At 44.4% G+C, this 20,502-nt stretch overlaps 1 protein-coding gene across 2 annotated transcripts in view; it reads left to right on the forward strand.

Moving 5' to 3' along the window:
- Nucleotides 1-20,502, forward strand: part of LOC138493160 (mucin-3A-like) — a 202,491-nt gene that overhangs the window by 132,527 nt on the left and 49,462 nt on the right. For both annotated transcript variants that reach the window (XM_069620345.1, XM_069620346.1), the window contains exon 4: nucleotides 752-814. In XM_069620345.1, coding sequence (XP_069476446.1) covers nucleotides 752-814 — 63 coding nt within the window. The remainder of the gene's footprint in view (nucleotides 1-751; nucleotides 815-20,502) is intronic.

The following is a 20,502-nucleotide window of genomic DNA, read 5'->3' on the forward strand; positions in this document are numbered from 1 at the left end:
ATCTGGGTGGGTCCATGGGCTTATTCCCTTCTACACGTACTTGGGACGTCATTCGACTGATACACAGACAGTAATAGGTCTATGCAGAAGCATTATTAAGTAACTTTATATACTGGCAAAGTCCAGGAGAAATTGTGTTCTAGATATAGGTCCATCCCCCACAGCATTCCCTATGAATATGTTGAGGTCACTGAACTTTGACATTGTTGACTTGTGAATATTTAGTGGCAGCTTTCAGGGTGAAGACCCCAACTCTAAATTTCTCCACTCTGACGTAGACTAAACTGATACGCCGCACGAAAAACATTGCTTGATTCACAAAATGTGTGTGTTTGCAGATCAAAAAGGCATGCACGAGCACTCCCCTGAACTCTGATAATCATTATGTAGCAACACCTGAATATGTTGTTCCTGTTGTGTTACATTGCAGTTGATAGAAAGGCTTTGGTGCATAAATGAGATTTAAATAAACTAAGATAAATAAAAGTTATATCTGAGCTGCACAATATACCAGGCAACTGAAATTAATTGATTTGGTAACAGGAGAATTGCACATCAGCTCTAAACTATTTTTGTGGAATAACACTAAGTGAATGTGTTGCATGGCATCGGTAGTGTTACACTGCATTCTTTTCATGAATGTGTTGCATGGCATCGGTAGTGTTACACTGCATTCTTTTCATGAATGTGTTGCATGGCATCGGTAGTGTTACACTGCATTCCTTTCATGACTGTTTGTGTTTGCTTCTAGTCCCTACTACTTTCAAAACAAAGTCAACAACTATATCCACAGCAGCAACACTAAGCCCAGAGGGTAAGTGAACGCAGCACATTGCTTGGTAAATCAAGTACTTTGCATGAAACGTGTCTTATTATACAGTATTAGCAAGGGGTCACTGGCTGGGTAGTAAACCAAAACAGAAATATCAGGTTTATAAACAGTCACCAGTCTGCCAGCTCATCTTCCCAAACTGAGGCTAAAAGAATCTTATTTAAGCCTCAGCACACACAGGGGTGTAATTCACAGACACAAAGTGCCCAGAAAGCATGCCTCAATGGCCCGAGTGAAGCAAGGCCCAATGAACATTGCTTCTGTTAACCTAATGCCTGGGAAACCCACAACCAGTGTGCCAAGGCTTTTATCATCTGTAGATGGGGAGCAGGGTGAAGGCCCAATTTGAAAAAGGATTATTGCTAAGAAAGAGCACCAGTGGCTGAGGCACAGTGCCTTATTGTTTCTGCAAAGAGGCAGTCTCCAGACCGGGACAGACAGGTGGATTCTATGGTCTTGCAGCAGGGCCTAGTGGACACCGACACAAGGAGGCGGGCACCCAAAAAGGGCCATTGAATATGAGGTAAGCTACATATTGGTGAACCCCAGGTTATGTCCGTATCCAGAGGCAAGCGATGCTGAAGGCAGGATGAAGCATGCAGAGGCCGCTGGAAAGAGCCAGCAAATGGGTTGACAGACAACGATGGGTTGAAATGCAATTCAAGTATAGGAAGCAGTGGTGAAAACAAGTAGCTGCTGGGGGGAAATGGTGTCTATGGGGGCACAGAGGGAGATAGAATGGCCACAAGCACTGGAAACCTTCTTCTTGAGTCAGCCAGGTGGGAAAGGGATATTATGAGCATCTACGAGGCATTGGTGGCTGACATATGCACATGATCCTCATTCCTGATTGGCTGGCCCAATCAGAACATTCCAAAAAGAGAGCTTACAAATAATATGTGTCTATGACAAATGGCACAAGATCATATTGGTGGAAAACAAACATTATCAGTATTTATTATAAGTGTTGCTACAATTCCAAGTGTAACATAACAGTCATGCAATGTTTAGTTTAGACTAGTCTAAAAGTGAAATGTTAGAGGTGGGGGCCAGAGCAGTAAGGAACCTTGTATGCCAGTCGGACCCAGATCAGGACAGAGCCGCACCAGGGGAGACTGCACAAGCCGAGTGCCTGAATTCAGGATAGAGACGCAAACTAACCAACCCTTCTAACAATTTCCCTTTCTGCATACACCTCTCAAACTCCAAACCAAACACAACCAAAATCTACAGCACAACAAACCACACAAACTTCACTAGATTGCAACAACAAAACAAAAACACACATAGCCTTGCACAACAGTACACGACGACTACCGGCTGCAAACACCCCAGGCCCAGCCAACGGACCCACTGGGCTGAGGCCACCAACAGCACATCACTGCTCTCTTGCACTTTTCCTGCCTCCTCCCACTAACTCAACCTCCCCTCCTCTTTCAGAGCCGCCAGAGCACCAGGGGACCACTCTGTGGTGATAGTGCGCGGTACAAATGTCCTTTAACATTAACATTAACATTAACGAGAACTAGCTGATTTCAATGTTATTGACTAGTACTGAAATCATCAGAAAAGATATGCGAGACACAGTTCCTGAACAGATGAAACATGAAATTTGGGATGTACAAGCCCCCCCTTCCACAAGCTCCCCAAGAACCAACCCTGATCCTTGCTCTATTGGCCAATCTCTTCTAAGGCCCATCCATACCCCAAGGCCCTTTCCCTACCTTAAAGCACATCATTTCATCGAGGGGCATCTCTCCTCAAGGCTAATAAAGAAATGAGGCCCATTGTCACTCTAAGGAACTCCAAATCCCACCCTGAGGTTCATAGTTGCACCTCACTAGGGTAGAACCTAGGATACTAGGGAAAATGTGATTCATCTAAAACGTTTCAGTGAAATGTGTTCACTTTGCTTTGTTATTTTAGATAATCACTAACATTTATAGAATTATAGATGGGTAGCTATTCACTATAGGGATATGTTACACTTTGGGTTTCTGATTGACGTCTGATAGACAACAAAAGAAGCAGAAGTTTTCTATTATGTCATTCAGGTCCATGAGGTGCAATATATCCGCCGGTAGTTGATAGCTATCCAACTTTAATTCAGGGATGTCATTTGGGGGTCACCAGAGGTTGCAACTGAGTTGCAACCCCTGCCATCTCCCCTACAACCCCGGGACTAGAGCTTGCGTTGAGCTTGCATTTTTGAAAAATAATGTGTTGTTTTCTACAGGGCCGGACCTATGATCAAAACAACAAACTATTTTTTTTTAAAGCACAAGCTAGGTGGCAGGCACCACTGTGTCTGCACCAGAGATGTTCTCCAGCTCATGGATGCTAGGCAACCATGAGCTCTTCTGTGGTGCCTGTGTGTGCAGTCTCATACAGAGAGAGAAAGCGGCGTGCGCCTTCCTGGGGCAGAGGATGCATGCATCCTGGCACAGCCTGTGCATTCGTAGAATAAGATTAGGAGAATCCTGCCCACGGGCGAGAAGTTGCTATAGTCATTTTCACTTTGAAACAAATGGAGAAACTATGGATTTTTTCTCTCGTGGCTTCTCGGCATGCTGAAGACCTGGCCGCCTGTAGGGAACCTGGGGTACCTCTTCTTCAGGGTGTCAGTGCTTCCGTGCTCATTGGTGGTTCCTTAGACTTGCCACGTTTTGACCTTGAACCCGATACGGTCCAAAGGGATGGGCGTCAGAGCATCTCCCATTTATGCATTGGCTGGATCCAGTGCAGTGAGTGAGTGCAGCTGGGGAGGGCAAGGGCAGCGTTCTACCTCAGCTCTCCCAGGAGCATTTGCCGCGTTGTTGCTGGCTTCCTCCTGAGGGCAGGCCTTCTACAATGGCTCCGCTGGGGAAGTTGGGAACTAGTTTGGTGTGCCGGATGCGGAGGAGGTGCTGATGGATGGTCCCATGCTGCTGAGCGAGAACCTGGGCCAATCCGAGACTGGCGGCTGCCCCAGGGACCTGGGGTTACCAACCTGGACCACTTAAAGGGCACTACTGCAGGACAGGCTTTCTTTGGGAAATCTTCCCCCACGGCACCATCCAGGGAACCAGGAAAGACTACAACCAGTTTAGTATGTGTTTAAGTAATCGATTTTCTTTGGGGGGCAAGGAAGCTTTTTTTTTCTTTTAAATCCCATGAATTCTTTTACGACACAGTCTGTGTGCCTGAAACGTAAATAGCATGCGCTTTGTGTATTGTGTCTGTGTGCAATCAGTGTCTGCCTATCATGTTTTAGTGGTTCAGTGGGGAGGAAAGACGTTGGGGTCTGATTTAGTGGAGAGTTCCAGTGCCATCGGATGAGGGTGGACCTGCCTTATCCGCGCAAAAGAATGCCTGTGGAATCGAGGATGTATTTTTCGAGTGACCGGTTGTATTGTTTTGCAGTGTGTGATTCCGAGTTGTGTAGTAAAGGGGATTGCCATTTGCTCTATGTACTGTGCACTTTGACAGTCCAGAAAATAACACGTGGCACAGATCAGGGATATGAAATGTGTCTATCCGCCTGCTCTGCCCCCAACGGTAGAGTGGCAGGAAATGCTGAGCTAATTTTAAAAGGCAAACCCGTGCTTCGTGTCTGTAGGAGGCTATACATGACCCACCGCAGAGGGGACAGCGGCTAAAGCGGAGCCCTTGCCCCTGCCCTCTACCGATCTCGGCCCGGGGCATGCATCTCACCACTGCGCCCCCGCTCAAGTGGGTGCAATGGAGCATGGCTCCCCTACCTCTGGACCAGCTTGTCAGCTCCTACCGGCTTCCCCAAGTTGTGTGGCTGGAAAGCGGTGAGTAAGGAACCAGTTTTGCAGTTTCCAAGAATGCATTCAAGCACTGGCTCTGCTCTGACAGGCAGTGCAGCCACAGCTGGGGTGCAGTTTGACAGCTATGGAGCATGTGCATAAGATAGATGTCATGCAATAGCTCCTGCTGTCAAGTGGCCCTCTCTCTTTATTTGATCAGCGGCACATTTAGCAGAGTATTTAACATAGATCGCCTTGCATGCACGTTTCTTAAACACTAATACAGAAGTAAATGTAATGTAGCTTACATGCCAACACTCGGGACAGCCAGGAGGAGGGTGTGCCACCACTAGGCGAACAACTCTATTGGCACACATTAGGGCAATAGATCTTTTACTAGGGACAAAGTAAACAAAGTTATAGATTTCTTTTTTCATTATTTATAAGTCAAGAGTATTGCTGAAAAGTAAGAAAAATTCACATGTTAAGAGACTCTGTGTCCCATAGTATTTGCTTCGTTTTGGGATCACACGTGCCGTGCTGGAGAGTCCACCACGTGCCCAGCGGCTCCCTTCATCTGTCAAAAGATGGTTTCTGTAAGGAAGGCATGGCATCAACAATGAAGACAGACACAAGTGACCACAGTTCAAGGGTGTTTATTGAACTTCAAAAAAGGCTATGATAAATGTCTATCTAAAGATTGGAGCAAGCTACGACCATCAAATAATAATAACGCAGTCCTAGTAGTGTCTTTGTCAAAATATAAGAGCCTATACTAAAAAACCTATTGCCAATCCTTACCTCTAAATACAAATAGTCTGGGAAATAATGTTCAAAATGATATGTCAGGTTTTCAGGCCATTGGCCTCCCTTCCCAATGTTTTTAGCATGGGATAAGGCAGTTCACTCGAACATAGCACAGTCTCTGGATTCTTTGGCATGAGCTTACAGTTCACACATCAGCATCAGGGGCTCCAGAGCATAAGTCTCCTTGCTTCTCAAAGTCTTGTCACTCAAAGGGCATGATGCTACCAAATATACAAGTTATTTTCCCTTCCAGATTTTCACAAGTTTTCACATCGGGTGATTCAATATCCACCCCGGATGCCCCTCAACTGGGCTCAGATCCTTTTGGCATAAAGTTCCACACAGGCTTTCCTCTGCCGGGCTCAAGCCTGTTTTTCACCTTTTACTTTTCACACAATGTTCATAGGTTCTTCCATTTCGGGTGACTAATGTTTCACCTCGCGTACCCGTCTGCTGGGCTCAGAACCCTTCTCCATAATTAGTCTCCCTCAGCCGGGCTCGGACAAATGTCAATTTTGCATCAAGTATCGAAGACTTTAGAATGTGCATGGGGCTTGGCTTGACCCGTTGCAGGACCACTTTAATTTCACAATTCTCTTTCTTTTAAGGTTCAGAGCCTTTTGGTTGGTGTCCGATAATCTTCTTTTAGTTCTTCGGTGGAAGCTGCTGAACCCCACAGTCCCTTGCCGACTGCTCTGTGTCCTACTGATACATACAATTCCTGCAAGACTCAGGTCAGCCTGGGGGGAAAGGGGAATTTGGATAAAATAACAAAAGACACAGGTGCACGTCTTGCTTCACGGCTGGGCTCCCTGCACAACAAGTAAAATGTTATTGCATGCCTAAAACCCAACACCAACTCTGAACCTTCCTTCCTTCCCTCCCATTACCTGTGAATCCTCTGCTAAGGCTTAGAGGATAGTATTTGTATAATTAGTTTACAAAATGTGCTTGGATTACTTAAATTTCTTTTCTTCTTTTTCTTCAATTTCAAATAGAATATTTCAAAAGCAGGTCTTCATTTCAATAGATGTCTTTACACACTTTAAGCCTGATTCATGCAATTATTTGCGTGAAAAACGCAGACTTGCGTGCCTTTCTGCCCGAAAATCCCCATACTTCAAACAGGGATTTTCGGGCCGAAAGGCGTGCAAATCTGCATTTTTCTCACAAATAATTCCATGAATCAGGCTGTTTGTCTCTCTCTGACTCTTTACTATGGCGTAGAAACTTGTTATGTGCAGTCATTTAAAAAATGTCCAGAGTTTTCCAAAAGTTTTACATTGTCTTGATCTCATTGTCGTATTTCTTTACTTTAAATGTCTTTTTTTCTAAACTACAGAAGGCAGAATGGGAACTGGAAATCCCCTAGAGCCAATTTAAATGGATGCTGGAATCCAACTAAAAACGAAATGCTTAAAAACTACTTTTACTAAGTAATAACAAGGAGTTATTACTGTGCGGGACCCCGTTTTGCTGCCCTAAAGAGTAAAGAGGAAGATCGTAATTTTTAGAGTTTGCCTCCCTTCACGGAAGTTAACTGCGCAAGGTGCGACTTTCTAAGCACTCAGAGGGATTGTGTGTGTTCACATACCATTGTTAGGATTTACTATCCCTTATTTTTTAATTTGCCGGTTTACTAGACTCATAATGTACACAGATTTCAATTTACGAAATATATGTCAATGCATCTTACAATGCTGTCTCAGGGGTATTTTTAAGTTCAGTGTCAAAGTGGAGAACATTCAAATCGCTGCGCTCCCACCAGTAAATTTAAATGTTGCTGCTGTTCCAAAATCTTCAAACTCAGATCAAAACGCTGTAGGCCTCAATGGGGCTGGAAAAAAACCTGACTTCCTCACAGGACAATTCTGATGAAAGGCAGTTGGGAAAAGGTGTTCACCTCCAACCTGTCCCCAACATTCCAAAACTGAATGTTAGTGAGAGAAAGCACCATCTTGCCCTGTGTTATAGCCCAATCCTCCATCTTGAGAGCTGCCAGCTACTCATCTCTGAAAAAGGTGGTTAAGGAAAGTTGTGTGTACTTTCTTTTCTTCCCAACCCCCTGCAAATGTCTGTACACAAGTCTGTGCGAACTGCCACCCACACAAGACTTTTTACCTAGCCTTCCTCAAACCCTCACAGTTGGATACCTAGCAGAGACCTTTGAATGAGCACCAATGTGATGCCAGACCACTGTGTCTATGGTATCGTACTTTAACTTCAAAATTTATTCACTTGTCTGCTGTCTTAATAATCTTCTTCATAAAATGTTGCCGCTTTCAACCATGATTTCCACATAGACCGGTCTGGTATCAGTCTCCCCAGCTCACCGGCTGTGCTGCTTTGTTGTAGGAGCCAAGGACAGTACCACGGCGGCAAGCGCTTCTCCTAGCCCTGACTATCGACACGCTAGAGCCCTGGGTACCTCCGACACTCAATGCAGGATTCTTTGGCTTTAGTTCCAGGTTTTACGTTTCCTACTTTTGAAGGCTCATGAAAGATGTGGTTTGTCAGTGAAAAGGTCAAGGTTATTTGCCTCATTGCAATCCTCTTCTGTCTTGCCATCTTCTGCCTTGTATTAAACTGCCATCTTGCAACTGCTGCTTCCCCAGGTGCTTTGGCTTGCTCAGAGTGTGTTTTTGTGTTCCGCCTTTTATCGACATGGGGAAATGTGATGGAAGTCAGGTTTGTGTAATGATCAGTAATTGCCTGACCCTGCCTGACCATTGTAGTGGGACATGTCAGGTATATGGCTTGGGTGTTAGTCCCTTCTCCCTCAAAGTGAGTTGCCTGTGAGAAAGCATTTGTGTCGAAAAAGGGGGTGGGGAGTTGAGACCCTATGTATCACATTGGGTAGGATGGGGTAAAGGTGTTACAGGAAAGGGTTACCACATCTCACCATCTGGTGTCCCACTTCCACTCACCGAAGACCCCCCATTCAGGTGATCCTTCTGCACTGGTCCACCCCCAGGAACTGGTTCCAAAAAATGGATGGCTGTGTCCTGGCCATCTGGATGACAGATCCCTGGGAACTAGCAGGTGAGACACCTTCAAGTTTCTCACACTTCACTGGCCCAAGGTGTTCTACCTCCCCACTAAAGTTTATGAGAATGTGAGAAGACTCTTGCAGAGCCGTCCACATTTTCCCCATCATCAAAGGTTTGACATTACTTGAGTTCCGCTGGAGGATACAAGCGTAGCATTAAAATCTAATGTACCATTTCAATGGGGTACTTCACTTTGAAATCGCCTTCCCACAACATACAAAGTTCTTTCCCAGACTGGCACAGTAACAAACATATGTTTACATTGTATGCATATATGTGTGCTCTGATTTTTATGCAGCTCAGTCTTAGCTGGGAAGCAACAAAGTGCCTCACAAGAAGAGAATGGAGTACCACCAGGGCTCAATAATGAGGTGCAGTGTATAGTGAAACCAGATACCCAAGGAGGGCAGAGTCAGGTATGCTTCATCAGAATATCAGTGGATGTTCTCTGCAGCAGGGATGTCTTCAGTGTGTAGGAGCATTGTGAAAGGGGTCGGGGGGTTTAGGTGTTGGTTTGTCTTGTTCGTTATTCTTGGTGTGGGGCTGCAGAAAGTTTGCTTCCTGCTTGGCTCCTCTCTGCAGGGCTCGCTGTGCAATCTGGCGATGTCCATGATTCTGGTTTGCTTTGTGTTGAGTGGGTCGAGTTTCAGATCCTCGAACAATGCAGAAACTTTAACTCCTCATAGCTTTTCCTGCAGACACGATGCAAACGTCATACTAAGATAGCCCAAAGCATGAACTTGCTTTGATAGACAGATAATCATGTCCTGTTCAGTCCAAATGACTTAGTACTACCAGGTGGCCCTATGTGAGAAAACATGCATGTTGTACATGTAGCACCTAAAAAGGTTATATGTATCTCGGATAGAGCAATGAACGCTTGCATTTGGTGTGTTCCTGAAAGCACTATATTCCACAAGGCATTCAAATAAGATTTGTAGTGTTTGAGCTTTTGATGAGAACGTAGGTCACTTTAACTGATGTGAGGATGTGGGTATCCACCAAAGGGCCCTGTTTGAGCTACACACAATGCAGCATTTGTGTTGCATGTGGCGGCCTAGAAAAGTCTCCACTTGCTGCAGCGAACGTACAGTGAAGTTCTTCACTACTTTACATGAAGAAAAAAAATCGCTTTACTTTTCCATATTAACTTTGACATTTCTGCTGTTTGGGGAAAAAAACTGTTTATGAAATCAGTTTTTGGCCAAAAGGTACTCGGCAGGTACTGGATATCTGAACTTTGGGGTTGAGGCCTCTTCGATGTGCTCTGCCTGTATACAGTTTAGCCGAGTGATGTACAATAGTCCAGGTTGTTTTGTTGGACATCTGCTTACATTCACAGTAATGTGGCAATATGGGCCTAGACACACTGATATTAATGCTACATATGGTGATCCATCCTTGTATGAAATGCAGATCATATTACAGTGATATCTTAACCATATTTGGCTTAGTGAACTGAGGAACAATGCTACATGATGCCCCTTACTGTTTTGTCAATGGGTGAAAGGTTGTGTGCCATCACTTCCTGTGATGTCACTTGGTGGCGGGGTCAAATGACATTACTTCCTGTTATGCCATCGGAGGTCAAGCTTCATGTGATGTCACTTCTGCTACCCCTGGCATTTTGGTGAAATGATATCCCTGCTTTAATTTTATGTTGTAAATGGATTCCATCAAATACATTTAGTAGGCGCTTTGATAAACTGGGCCTGCCACAGCACATGTGTTGCCCTGCAATTTCTTGTACTGCCTGGGCAAGGACACCCTTTTCCTCAGACCAGGGATGGACCCCACCAGAACTACCCCAACCGTCCAGACCCACTGAATAGGAAGGGGCACTAAGCAACCTGAGATAATAGATGTTAGTCTCACAGGAGGTGGGCATTACCATGAGTCCTTACCTTACTCCATTCACAGCAACACCCATGTTTCTTTTAAAACAAAAGACAATACATACATAACAATAATTATCATGTGTTCTGTCATGTTTTCCACGCAGGAGTTCATGTGGACTCCTGGCGGTGCAGCTCTCTCTCTTTTGGTTTGGTGAACAGACCCGTGGGATACCCTTATGGCACCCATGGGTGGGGGTACAATCCTGTGCCCCTAGTGTATGTTTTTGGGCACCTGTGGGTGGCCCGCGGAGCAGGGTATGGGCTGGTGGCAGCTCCATGCTGACTTTGACAGGTGCGCTGAGTATCCTCCATTTTGGGATCCCCAGGCCCTGCCATTGGAATCAGTTGATTCCTGATGGAAAACAAGATGGCCCCTGTGGCCTCTTGCTTTCTATTACCTATTACCTTGTTTTCCCAAAGTCCTGGGAAGCCCTGACTCTGTCCCTTCCCCCTGACTGGCTGTTGGGTGGAAGTTCCATATATGGTGTTGTTGTGAAGTCCAGCCCAGACTGACTGGAGCCTTCCCAGTGACTGTATGTTCTGGGTACGCCCTGTGGGTGGGACCTGGGTGAATGGAGTGTGTGACCAATATGCACTTCTTGTTGTGGCTGTCTGGTTTCTGGTATGAGAGACAAAGACTGAGACAGCCCTGCCCGAAACTGGCCTGAATGCAGTGTGTAGTGTTGAATGGCTAAGTACTTGTCCCAATCCACATTCCTTGTTGTGAGTGTCTGAGAGGGAGGAGGATGGCCTGAATGCACTGTGTGCCTGATTGGCTGACTGACTGCATGAATGCCCTTCTGTATGATTGGCTGCTGAGAGTGACCCAGCAGTGTGGATGAGAGACAAGATAGTATATCCGGGGACCTCTCACCACTGGAAATTGTTCAGAAGCGTTCAGAAGCGTTCAGAAGTGTTCAGAAGCGTTCAGAAGCTGTGTCTACACTTGAAGAGTAACTAGAACTGCTGATCCTCGACGCCCAGCTGGAAGACGAAGACTTGCTGTTGCATTTGCTTCGACCTGATCTGTAAACTGCCGAACTCGTCAAGGACTGATCCGAGAGAGGACCTGGTAAGACGCCCTCTTCCCGTGCTCCAAGGGACCATCGAGTACCGCTAACCTTCGCCAAAGCTCCCTGGAAGTCAGACCCTCGAAAGGCTGCCGACAAGAGACGGGACCGCTGAAGAGAACGAAGCAAAGCACCTGGACTTCGCCGCTGTCAAAGTCCATTGCCGTCGACCAGGGTTCGCAGGTTTGTGTAACCGCTGGAGCCGTCGAAGTTGTGTTGCCCAGCCGTGGGGACCACTTGACGCTGTGCCGCCGATGACCGGAGCCGCCCACTCCTTTGCCTAAGAACATTTGAATCCAAGGTCTCCCTTGTCCGCAACGTCGACCGCTTTGTCCCGCCGGAGAAAGTCGAGGACGACCAACGCACCGAGGAGAATCCGCCGGTGGGTTTCCCGCCACCTGAAGGCCACAAAGACTTCGACGACTCAACGCCCTCGTTGGGCCACAGTTCTTTCTATAACTCTTTGCGGTCCTGAACAATCCATCGCCGAGGTGCCCCGCACACCTCACCCTCGCAGGACGTCGCTGACGAGCACTGCCTGGATCGACATCGGGGTCTCGGCACCCTTGAACCTCTCATCGACGTCGACGACAAGTTCACCATCTTCGACGCCTCTCAACGATCCGTGGCTCCTGCTTTAAAGGGAGTCACTCAAGAAGGATCCTTCGACGCGTCTTCGAAGAACTCTACTCCACGAGGTACATTGGGGGGGTAAAACCTTAATAGGAGGAAATAAGGCTATTGAACAATATATGGACTGGGCTTGTGCTATATATCTTTATTTTACAGGTTGCCCAGGTGGGGGGATCTCTACACAGAAATGTGTCTATCGGTATAGGCCTGCATTCTGCCTATTGTTTCAACCATCTTATGTTCCTTCCTATCTCTATTGCTGGTGTCCTCGTTATTGATCTGTGTGACATTTTAAATGTACAGTTGATGCACTTTAATGAGATTCGATAAAATTGGTGGTACCACCTTAGAATTTTATATATTTATCATTGTTGATTTCCGAGTACAAAGTGCGTTATTGTGATCGTGTACATACCTTTGAATATTAATTATATAAAGACTGAGTTTTCAGTAATACAGTGTGTGGACATTCCTTTGTGGGGGTTCGGGGACTACACTGTACTTAAGAACCAGCCTGCATCACCTCCTGAGAAGCTAGGCCTTGATTGCTTGTCCATTGCTACTGCTTGAGAATCTTGGCTGGGGTCCTCTGTGCCTATCCTCTACCATATAGAGAGCGGAAGTACAGGCACCCCCCACCAGTATCTTCACAGGGACAGAGAGTGGAGAAAGGAGGAGGTTGGAGGAAGGATGGGGATGTATGACATAAGGAGTTTGACCTGAGAGACTAGGAGAATGTGGGTTGGATGTATAAGGAGGGATTTGTTTTGGAACATCAGAGGAGGGTTTTTTGGGACTTCAGGATGCTAGAAATACCACAGATAGACAGACCAAGAAGGTACATGTGGGAAAATTCGTCCCAAAATCTAAAGGGGACACATTATTGGTGGAAGGAGGAATGGGCATATGGTATGTTGTCCGAGAGGAGCACCACCAGAGTAGGAGCAGAGAGATGGTGACTAGGGAAGGCAGGACCCTAGAAGAGGGAGGTGACAAAGCCCTCTTAAACATGCCTGATTTCCCACCAGCAACCAGCGACTAGTAGGAAGATGTCCAGAGAGAGTACCATTGACATTGTTACTAACAATGAGTTTCATGAAGAGCCCCTATGACTTTTAAAACAGTTGCTATGTGAAGCTTTATATGCCCTCAATAAATACCATAATAATACTACTACTACTAATAGTAATAATACTAATAATAACCCCCACGCTGTTGGAACTGTTGAGAAGGGACTACCCAGACACCTAATATTTTTAGAATGACACAGGAAAGACCTTCTGCGATAAATAAAATCTATGCTCACCTAAGAACATTGGCTACGTTCATACGTCTGGCATGTCCTGTGAATATTTGCATGTCCCCAAGCTCGTTATTATTATTATTAGGGTATTATTTAGAGTGGACCTAGCTTCAGGAAGCAATGGAGCACTTTACAATCACAATGTGAAGAACACAGTGTGAGGGGAGCAGAGAACAAGGAGTGGGGAGCTAACAAGGGAGTCCAATTGGCAGCATGGAAGGAAGACAGCGGGAGGAGATGACCAGGTCTCAGGTAGTGTGGGGATAGAAGGGTGTTTGGACCTAGGTGTTAAGGATGAGCCATTCCTTAAAGTGGAATGTCTTGAGCTCTTTTCTGAAATGTAGAAGTGATGGGGCAAGTCTGATGTTGATGGGGAGGAGGTCCCAGAGTCTTGGAGCGTAGATAGAGAAGGCCTGTCTTCTGGTTCTTTCCTTCCTGCACTGTTGTCAATCTGAAAATCAGAGGCTACTGTAAAACAGTGAAGACATGCCAGTCACGAGGAACAAAAATATAAACAACAGTTTATTCACACTCGAGCATGGACTGACTTTACAAATGCACGGCATGCAAGCATAAGAAAGTGAGCCCTAATTTTTGGGCATACGAATATTATATACAATTCCACAATACCATGACGGATGTAGGCTAGCTCATCACGTGGTAATTACTCATGACCTAAGGACCTATGTATGTGGGCAATTCTCCATGGTAACATGTGCTTGAACACTCCATGTCACCCTGCAGATTATTTACTGTCTGGGAAGCAAAGCAGAAAGGATGTAGGACACATTGTGTTCTTCCGTGCAAGGTAACATTCCTTGCACTATATTATCTATATTTGTGTTAAGCTAAAAGGTCAGTCTGCATGTCTACTCAGTAGCTTGTTCATTTTCAGCAACAGAATATGCTGTAAATCGTGCCTCACTTTAATAGACTGGATGGCACGTTCACAATTAACTGCAAAAACAAGACATTCAGGAAAGACAGGATGGCACCTAATTTACAGATTAGCTACGTTTGTGCCAGTGCTTCATGGTTCTCTGTTGCAGAGTTCAGTGTGCTCAGTAAATCTGAGCATTCCGGCGTGGGAGCAGTTTTCAGGGAAGCTTCCGAATTGGTGAATTTGTGAGCTTTCACCGCGTTCAGAATGAAAACTCGAAAATGGGAGTAAAGCAGCCAAGATGGCGTTTTCGGACACTTCGATGGCGCGGTCCAGTGTGTATGTTCAATGTATATGTGTTTGTGCTTAGGCCAACATTGCAATGCAAAATATATCTACTGTCACACTGTTGTAATTCAAGTCTGCACATTTCCAAACTTCTGGTGGATTCCAGGCCTCTGGAGATGCAGAGTTTCTCTGTGAGGTTGCTTGGGGACTTCATGATGGCAGCCTTGTAGATGATGCAATAGGATTTAAAGATGATACAGGCTTGGATTGTGAGTAAGTACAGTATGTTGTGGGTCAGGGTGATGTGGTCATATTTGTCGAGTCATTTAATGAGTCTTGCTACAGCATGCAGGATACATTTCAGGGGTACCAGGGTTGTCACTGGAAGGCCTTCCAAAAGGGCATTGCCACCATCCAGGTGGGAGAGGACCAGGGCTTGGACAGCGGATCTGAAGTTCTTTTCTGGGATGAAGGGCTTGATTTTCTGTAGGAGAGAAAATGGTTACCATGCCATTCGTGTCTTCCTTGCTATGTGCGGTTAGAAGGTGAAGTGTCTGTCGATGTTAAACTCAAGGGACTGTGCATGGTGGGCCAGCTGTCGTGTGAATCCCTCAAGGTTCATATCAGAGAGCCAGGTCTGGATGTCAGGGTGTTTGGTGTTGTTGGTCAGCAGTAGGAATTCAGTCTTGAAGGGGTTGAGCTTCAGGTAAGCACTGGACATCCAGGATTGGATTAATCTGATGTCTCACAGTGGTGTCTTGTGAATATTCATGGCCAACATTTGGGAGGTAGCCCCTGGCCCTAGTATTCTCCAGCCTGGTGTGCAATCCTCTCATATGCTTCAGAAATAACATTGTTGATTCACTAGTCTGTAACTCTGTCACACTGAAAGTGCTCCTGAGATTGAAGACTATTCTCACTCACAAACTCGACATTCTTGCACTTTTGGAGCCGTCGTTACACGATACAGCACAGATTGGCATTGAAAACTCCTTGTCTGCTGAATACAAAATTTATCGTGCTGATCGAAGTGATCAACGGGGTGGTGGTGTTGGCTTATTGTGAAAGCTCACTTTGATTGCCATTCCTCTAATAATCTGCAGCTGAATGGTTGTGAACTGCTTGATGTTAAAATGAAAATCCAAATACATCTCACTATACCCACTCTCTATAAACTTCCCCAAGCCCTTTTGCTCTATGAAGAGCAACTATTGGAATTATTAAACAGCAGTATTAAAGCCAAATCCCCAGTACTTTTCATGGGTGATTTTAACCTATGGGCTGATGACCCAACATATTCCTCTGCTGTGTCTTTGCTCTTTTCTTTGGGAGCAGCGGGGTTTGTTCAATTGGTAAAGAACCCAACGCATCAGGGTGGCCACATATTGGACTGGATTCTCTCACACAATGTTCAGAATACCTCTATGAATACATAATTGTGTCCTTGGTCAGACCGCTGCTTTCTTAACACTTCCATTATCCTCCATACCTGCCCTCTTAGACTGGATACGAACCTAAGAGTAAAGATGGCTATGTCACAGGCTATGACACCAAGAACATCTCAGCCACCATCTCAGTTTTTCTAGTACAGTCGCAACTAAACTTGAACACATTGAAGCTACGGTTAACTCCTCTGATCTGGCTATCCACGTATCCTCCGTTATCAGGGAGACCATTGATATTCTTACCTCTGAAAAAGTAAAGATAATAAAAACAGAAACCATGAAGAAAACATGGTTTAAAGATGAGGTTGTGGAAGCAAGAATGTAAAAAGAGTGTTAAACATTAATTGAGGAAGAAACCCTGTCCCATTACGCTTAAAAGTTATAAGAAAAGTGTCCAACTATATAAACATATCATTATTGAAGCTAAAAATTAAACCTCCAATACACGCATCAATAACACACAATCAAACTACAAAGACATTTTTAAAATCCTGAAGGAATTATAAAATCATTTGTCATCTTTTCTACCTGTCTCTTAAGACTCTTCATGGTGTGAATCCATTCAGGATGGGTTTTCAAATAAGTCTATTCCCAGACAGTTGACCAGATTATCTCCAAATAATGAGCCTATTATAACTAATAACAGACATTTATACCTATCTGAAACTACTCCCAAGTTTTAATTTAATTGCTGCACTGAAGAGGAAGTTTTGGAGATTGTTAAGAACATGAAGTCTACATCATGCCTGGAGGACTCCTGCCCCACCGATATTCTGAAAGGCTCTCTAGATGTCCTGATCCTGTGGATCACAAACATGATTAATCTATCCTTTGATAGATGTTTGGTTCACTCCCCTGCTGAAAAAGGATGCTTTGGATCCTGCAGTTCCAAAGAATTATAAGCCCATCTCCAATGTTGCCTATTTATTGAGATATTGGACAGAGTTGCATTTTAAATTGGAGAATAGAGAAATTACTCCAGTGTGGAGTTTTACACGGAGTCAAGTAAAAATCACCAAAATCAATCCACAGTATGGGATTTTCATGTGTTTTGTCAAGTACAGTCTTTTATATGTCTTATATATTGTGTGTTTGACTATGAATTTTATGTAACGTGATCATTGTATGAGTGTCACAATTAAATAAATATATGTACTAAGAAGTATATTTGGTAATACATGTTTTTTGTCTTGTTAGCCCTGTAGATACAGACAACGGTGTCTACACCTTCTTTTGTATATACTAATAATCTTATCCATGTGGTAAGGAGTGTGTTGGATCCAATAGAGCATGGAATTTGCCGTTTGAGAAAAACCCAAAGAATTATAAGCCCATCTCCAATGTTGCCTATTTATTGAAAATATTGGACAGAGTTGCATTTTAAATTTTAGAGAATTTTATAGAGGAAAGTAACTTACTAAATAGCCATCAGTCCAGTTTCAGATCCTATTATGGAACGAAAACCGCTCTCTTCTGCTATTGTTAAATCTATAGTCAGCATATGACATTATTGACCGCAAACTCTTACATAATAGATTGTTAACTGTTGCAAGTTGTTCAGAAACTGCAGCTAACTGGTTGACTTCCTTCCTTGGTCTTAGGACATCTAGAGTGGCTGTGCCTGGAGCCCAGGTTAATCCTATAGTTCTGTCCTGTAGTGTACCACAGGGGCCATGTCTCTCACCCCTGCTGTTCAACATTTATATGAGACCCTTAATTGATCTTCTGGACAATCTGGGGGTCCAATTTGAAAATTATGCAGACGACACTCAGATCCTTTTTGAACTATCGGGTGAGTATTCTAAGGATATGATACAGTAAACATAGTCTACAACAAAATACAGATTTGGATAGCGAAGAAAACTCTCTCGCACTTAACGACTCCAAAACTGAGCTTCTCATTATGGCATCTGGTCCTCGCTTGAAGAAGCTCCATTTCCAATGCTCACATTTTGAAATTGTGGGTACTAGATTGATGTATGCAATTCAGTAAAAACTCTTGGGGTGAGTCTAGATGCTGAACTATCAGTGAAAAAACAAGTATCACAGTTACGCTCATCTTGTGGTCACGTAATTAAGTTGCTTCATGAGATTCGACCATATCTCTCCACTGCTAACAGAGTGCCATTGACATCATCTCTTGTGAACTCAAGGTTGGACTATTGTAATAGTCTATTACTAGGTACCTCACAAGGCAATCTCCACCACCTTCTGATTACTCAAAATTGGGCTGTGAGAGCAGTTTTTGGACTTTCTAGGCGCAACCATTTAACGGCGTATGGGAGGGAATTGCGTTGGCTCCCGGTCAGGCAGAAAATAAGGCATAAGATATTATCTCTCGCCTTTAAATGCCAGAATAATCGTGCTCTGCTCTATCTATCTAGGAGACTGTCATCGAAATTCTCCCATTGGGAACTGTGCTCTTCTGACAATCCACAGTTGATACAACCCAATTTTCGGTTGAAATAATTTGGAGAAACTGCTTTTGATTTTCATGCTCCGCGTGAATAGAACACTCTTACGCCTGCCACTAAAGCATCTCACTCTTTAACAAGTTTTAAAAAGGGTATAAAAACTCTTCTCTTTAATCTGGCTGATTAAAGTTGCCTCCTGAGTGATTGCCCTCCAATTTCTTGATTGCTCTGTTTCTCCTCTTGCTTGCTGTGCTCTGAGGCCTTTGGGCATGTAGCGCCCTAATAACAGGGCACTGGATAGGTAGAAAATCAAAACAAGAAATATCAGGTTTATTAAAGCTCATCAGTCTGTCTGCTCCAGTTCTCAAACGGAGGCTAAATTAATGTTATCTAATCCTTAGAGCCCGTGAAAGTGGAATTCTCAAGCATTAGGTGCCCAGAAAGCATAACTTTCCGGCCCGAGCGAAGTGTGGGCCTTAAAGAATGCAGGTAGCAACTAGTGACTGGGAAATCCACCCTGTGTGATAAGTCTTTTAGCAAAAAGGGATTCATGTTGAAGAAAAAGCAACCAGGGACTAAGGAACCATGCACTGTTACTATGGCAACATTGCAGCCGCCACATGTGGAAATAGGTGTATACAAAATGGTATTGAAGCAAGCCCTGTTGAACAAGGGCACCCAAAAGATGCCAGTGCGGGTGAGAAGAGCCGTAGCCTAGTGAAGCATGGGCCACATCCATGTGTAGCAGTAAGTAAAACCACGGGCACGACTCGGCACATGCAGGCAGCACACGAGAAAAGAGACTGCGAATGGGCCGACAGATGAGGAGAGGGTTGGTGTGGAAATGCAGGCATGGTGCGAAAAAGACTGGAGAAAACAGGCAGCTGGTGGTGAAAGAGGGACCAGTTTGGCACATAGGGAGAGTAGATGGTCACAGGCAGTGGCAACCTTCTGCTTGACTCAGCCGGGTGGGATTGAGTAAAGTCTTCCAGGCAACAGCCACTGAATGTATACCGAATCTTCATTCCTGATGGACTTTGTCAATCAGAACTTGCTAATAATGGTGCTAAAGGATATCCGATGTCTGTGGTGAGTGTGATGATAGCAAAATGGCCCTGCCTGTGGAAAAGAAGACATCAAAATCATGTATTATAAATGATATATTATCAGCATATGTTATGCCCTGAGGCTCATTGTCTATCAAACGCACAACCCCGTGCAAATGCCCAATCCCAGCCCGAGGTCTGTATTTGCACCTCACTAGGTTAGGATCCAGGAAAGTATGGGTTCATCTAAACCTTTCCAGTGAAATGTATTCCCACTACATTGCTAGTTCATAAAATCAGAACAGAAAACTGCATTACAGGGATGGTAAGGGTCCCCCTAGAGCTCTGTGCCTGCATAACTCACTTAGCTGCAGCCTCATACTTTGTGACACAGAACACGGATGCCCTTTAACCTGCTAATATCCTAGAGAGGGTGTACAAAGTCTAGCATCATTAATAATGAAGCATCATAATGTTGAACATACACGCTAGAAGGTGCAGTTATGGATGTACACTATCAAAATCACAGTAGAGTAGCCATAGCGTGCATTGCCAAAGCCAATAGCCATGACTTTTGTCATTAAGGTAGAGTTGTGAATGGACTAAAGGCCCCTAAACATGTGTTTCTATGATCTGCCCGCTGGCCATTATACCTTGGGCCCTGGAGACAATTAAGAAACCGTTCTCTACCATAAAGCATGTTTAAAGAAATAATTAATGAGCCTCAAAAGGCACTTCTTCACATCTTAAAGAATAAGGAAGCAGGTGTGTAGGATACCTTGGATAAGGAACATTTTGGACGGCTTATTATTTCATCGTTTATACCCTACATTTACAAAACATATGCTTAGGCCACTGAAATGAATAGCGAAAAAATCCTAGGTTTGTCCTGTCTGCTTCATAATAAAGGCAGCCGGTTTCATGCTATCCATCAGTCTAAGTTCCATTTTTATTTTCATTGTGAATGGGGTATTTATTGTTTACAGACAGAAAACTGGGCACATATTTAAGTTTGGAAACTCAAAATCAAGTAAGACATTATGCATATATTTACTGCAAATGGCAGCATTTGTTAACTTGTTAC

Source organism: Ambystoma mexicanum, chromosome 10 (genome assembly GCF_040938575.1).
Source record: "Ambystoma mexicanum isolate Mex_15411 chromosome 10, UKY_AmexF1_1, whole genome shotgun sequence".
In the NCBI taxonomy this organism is placed as follows: Eukaryota; Metazoa; Chordata; class Amphibia; order Caudata; family Ambystomatidae; genus Ambystoma; species Ambystoma mexicanum.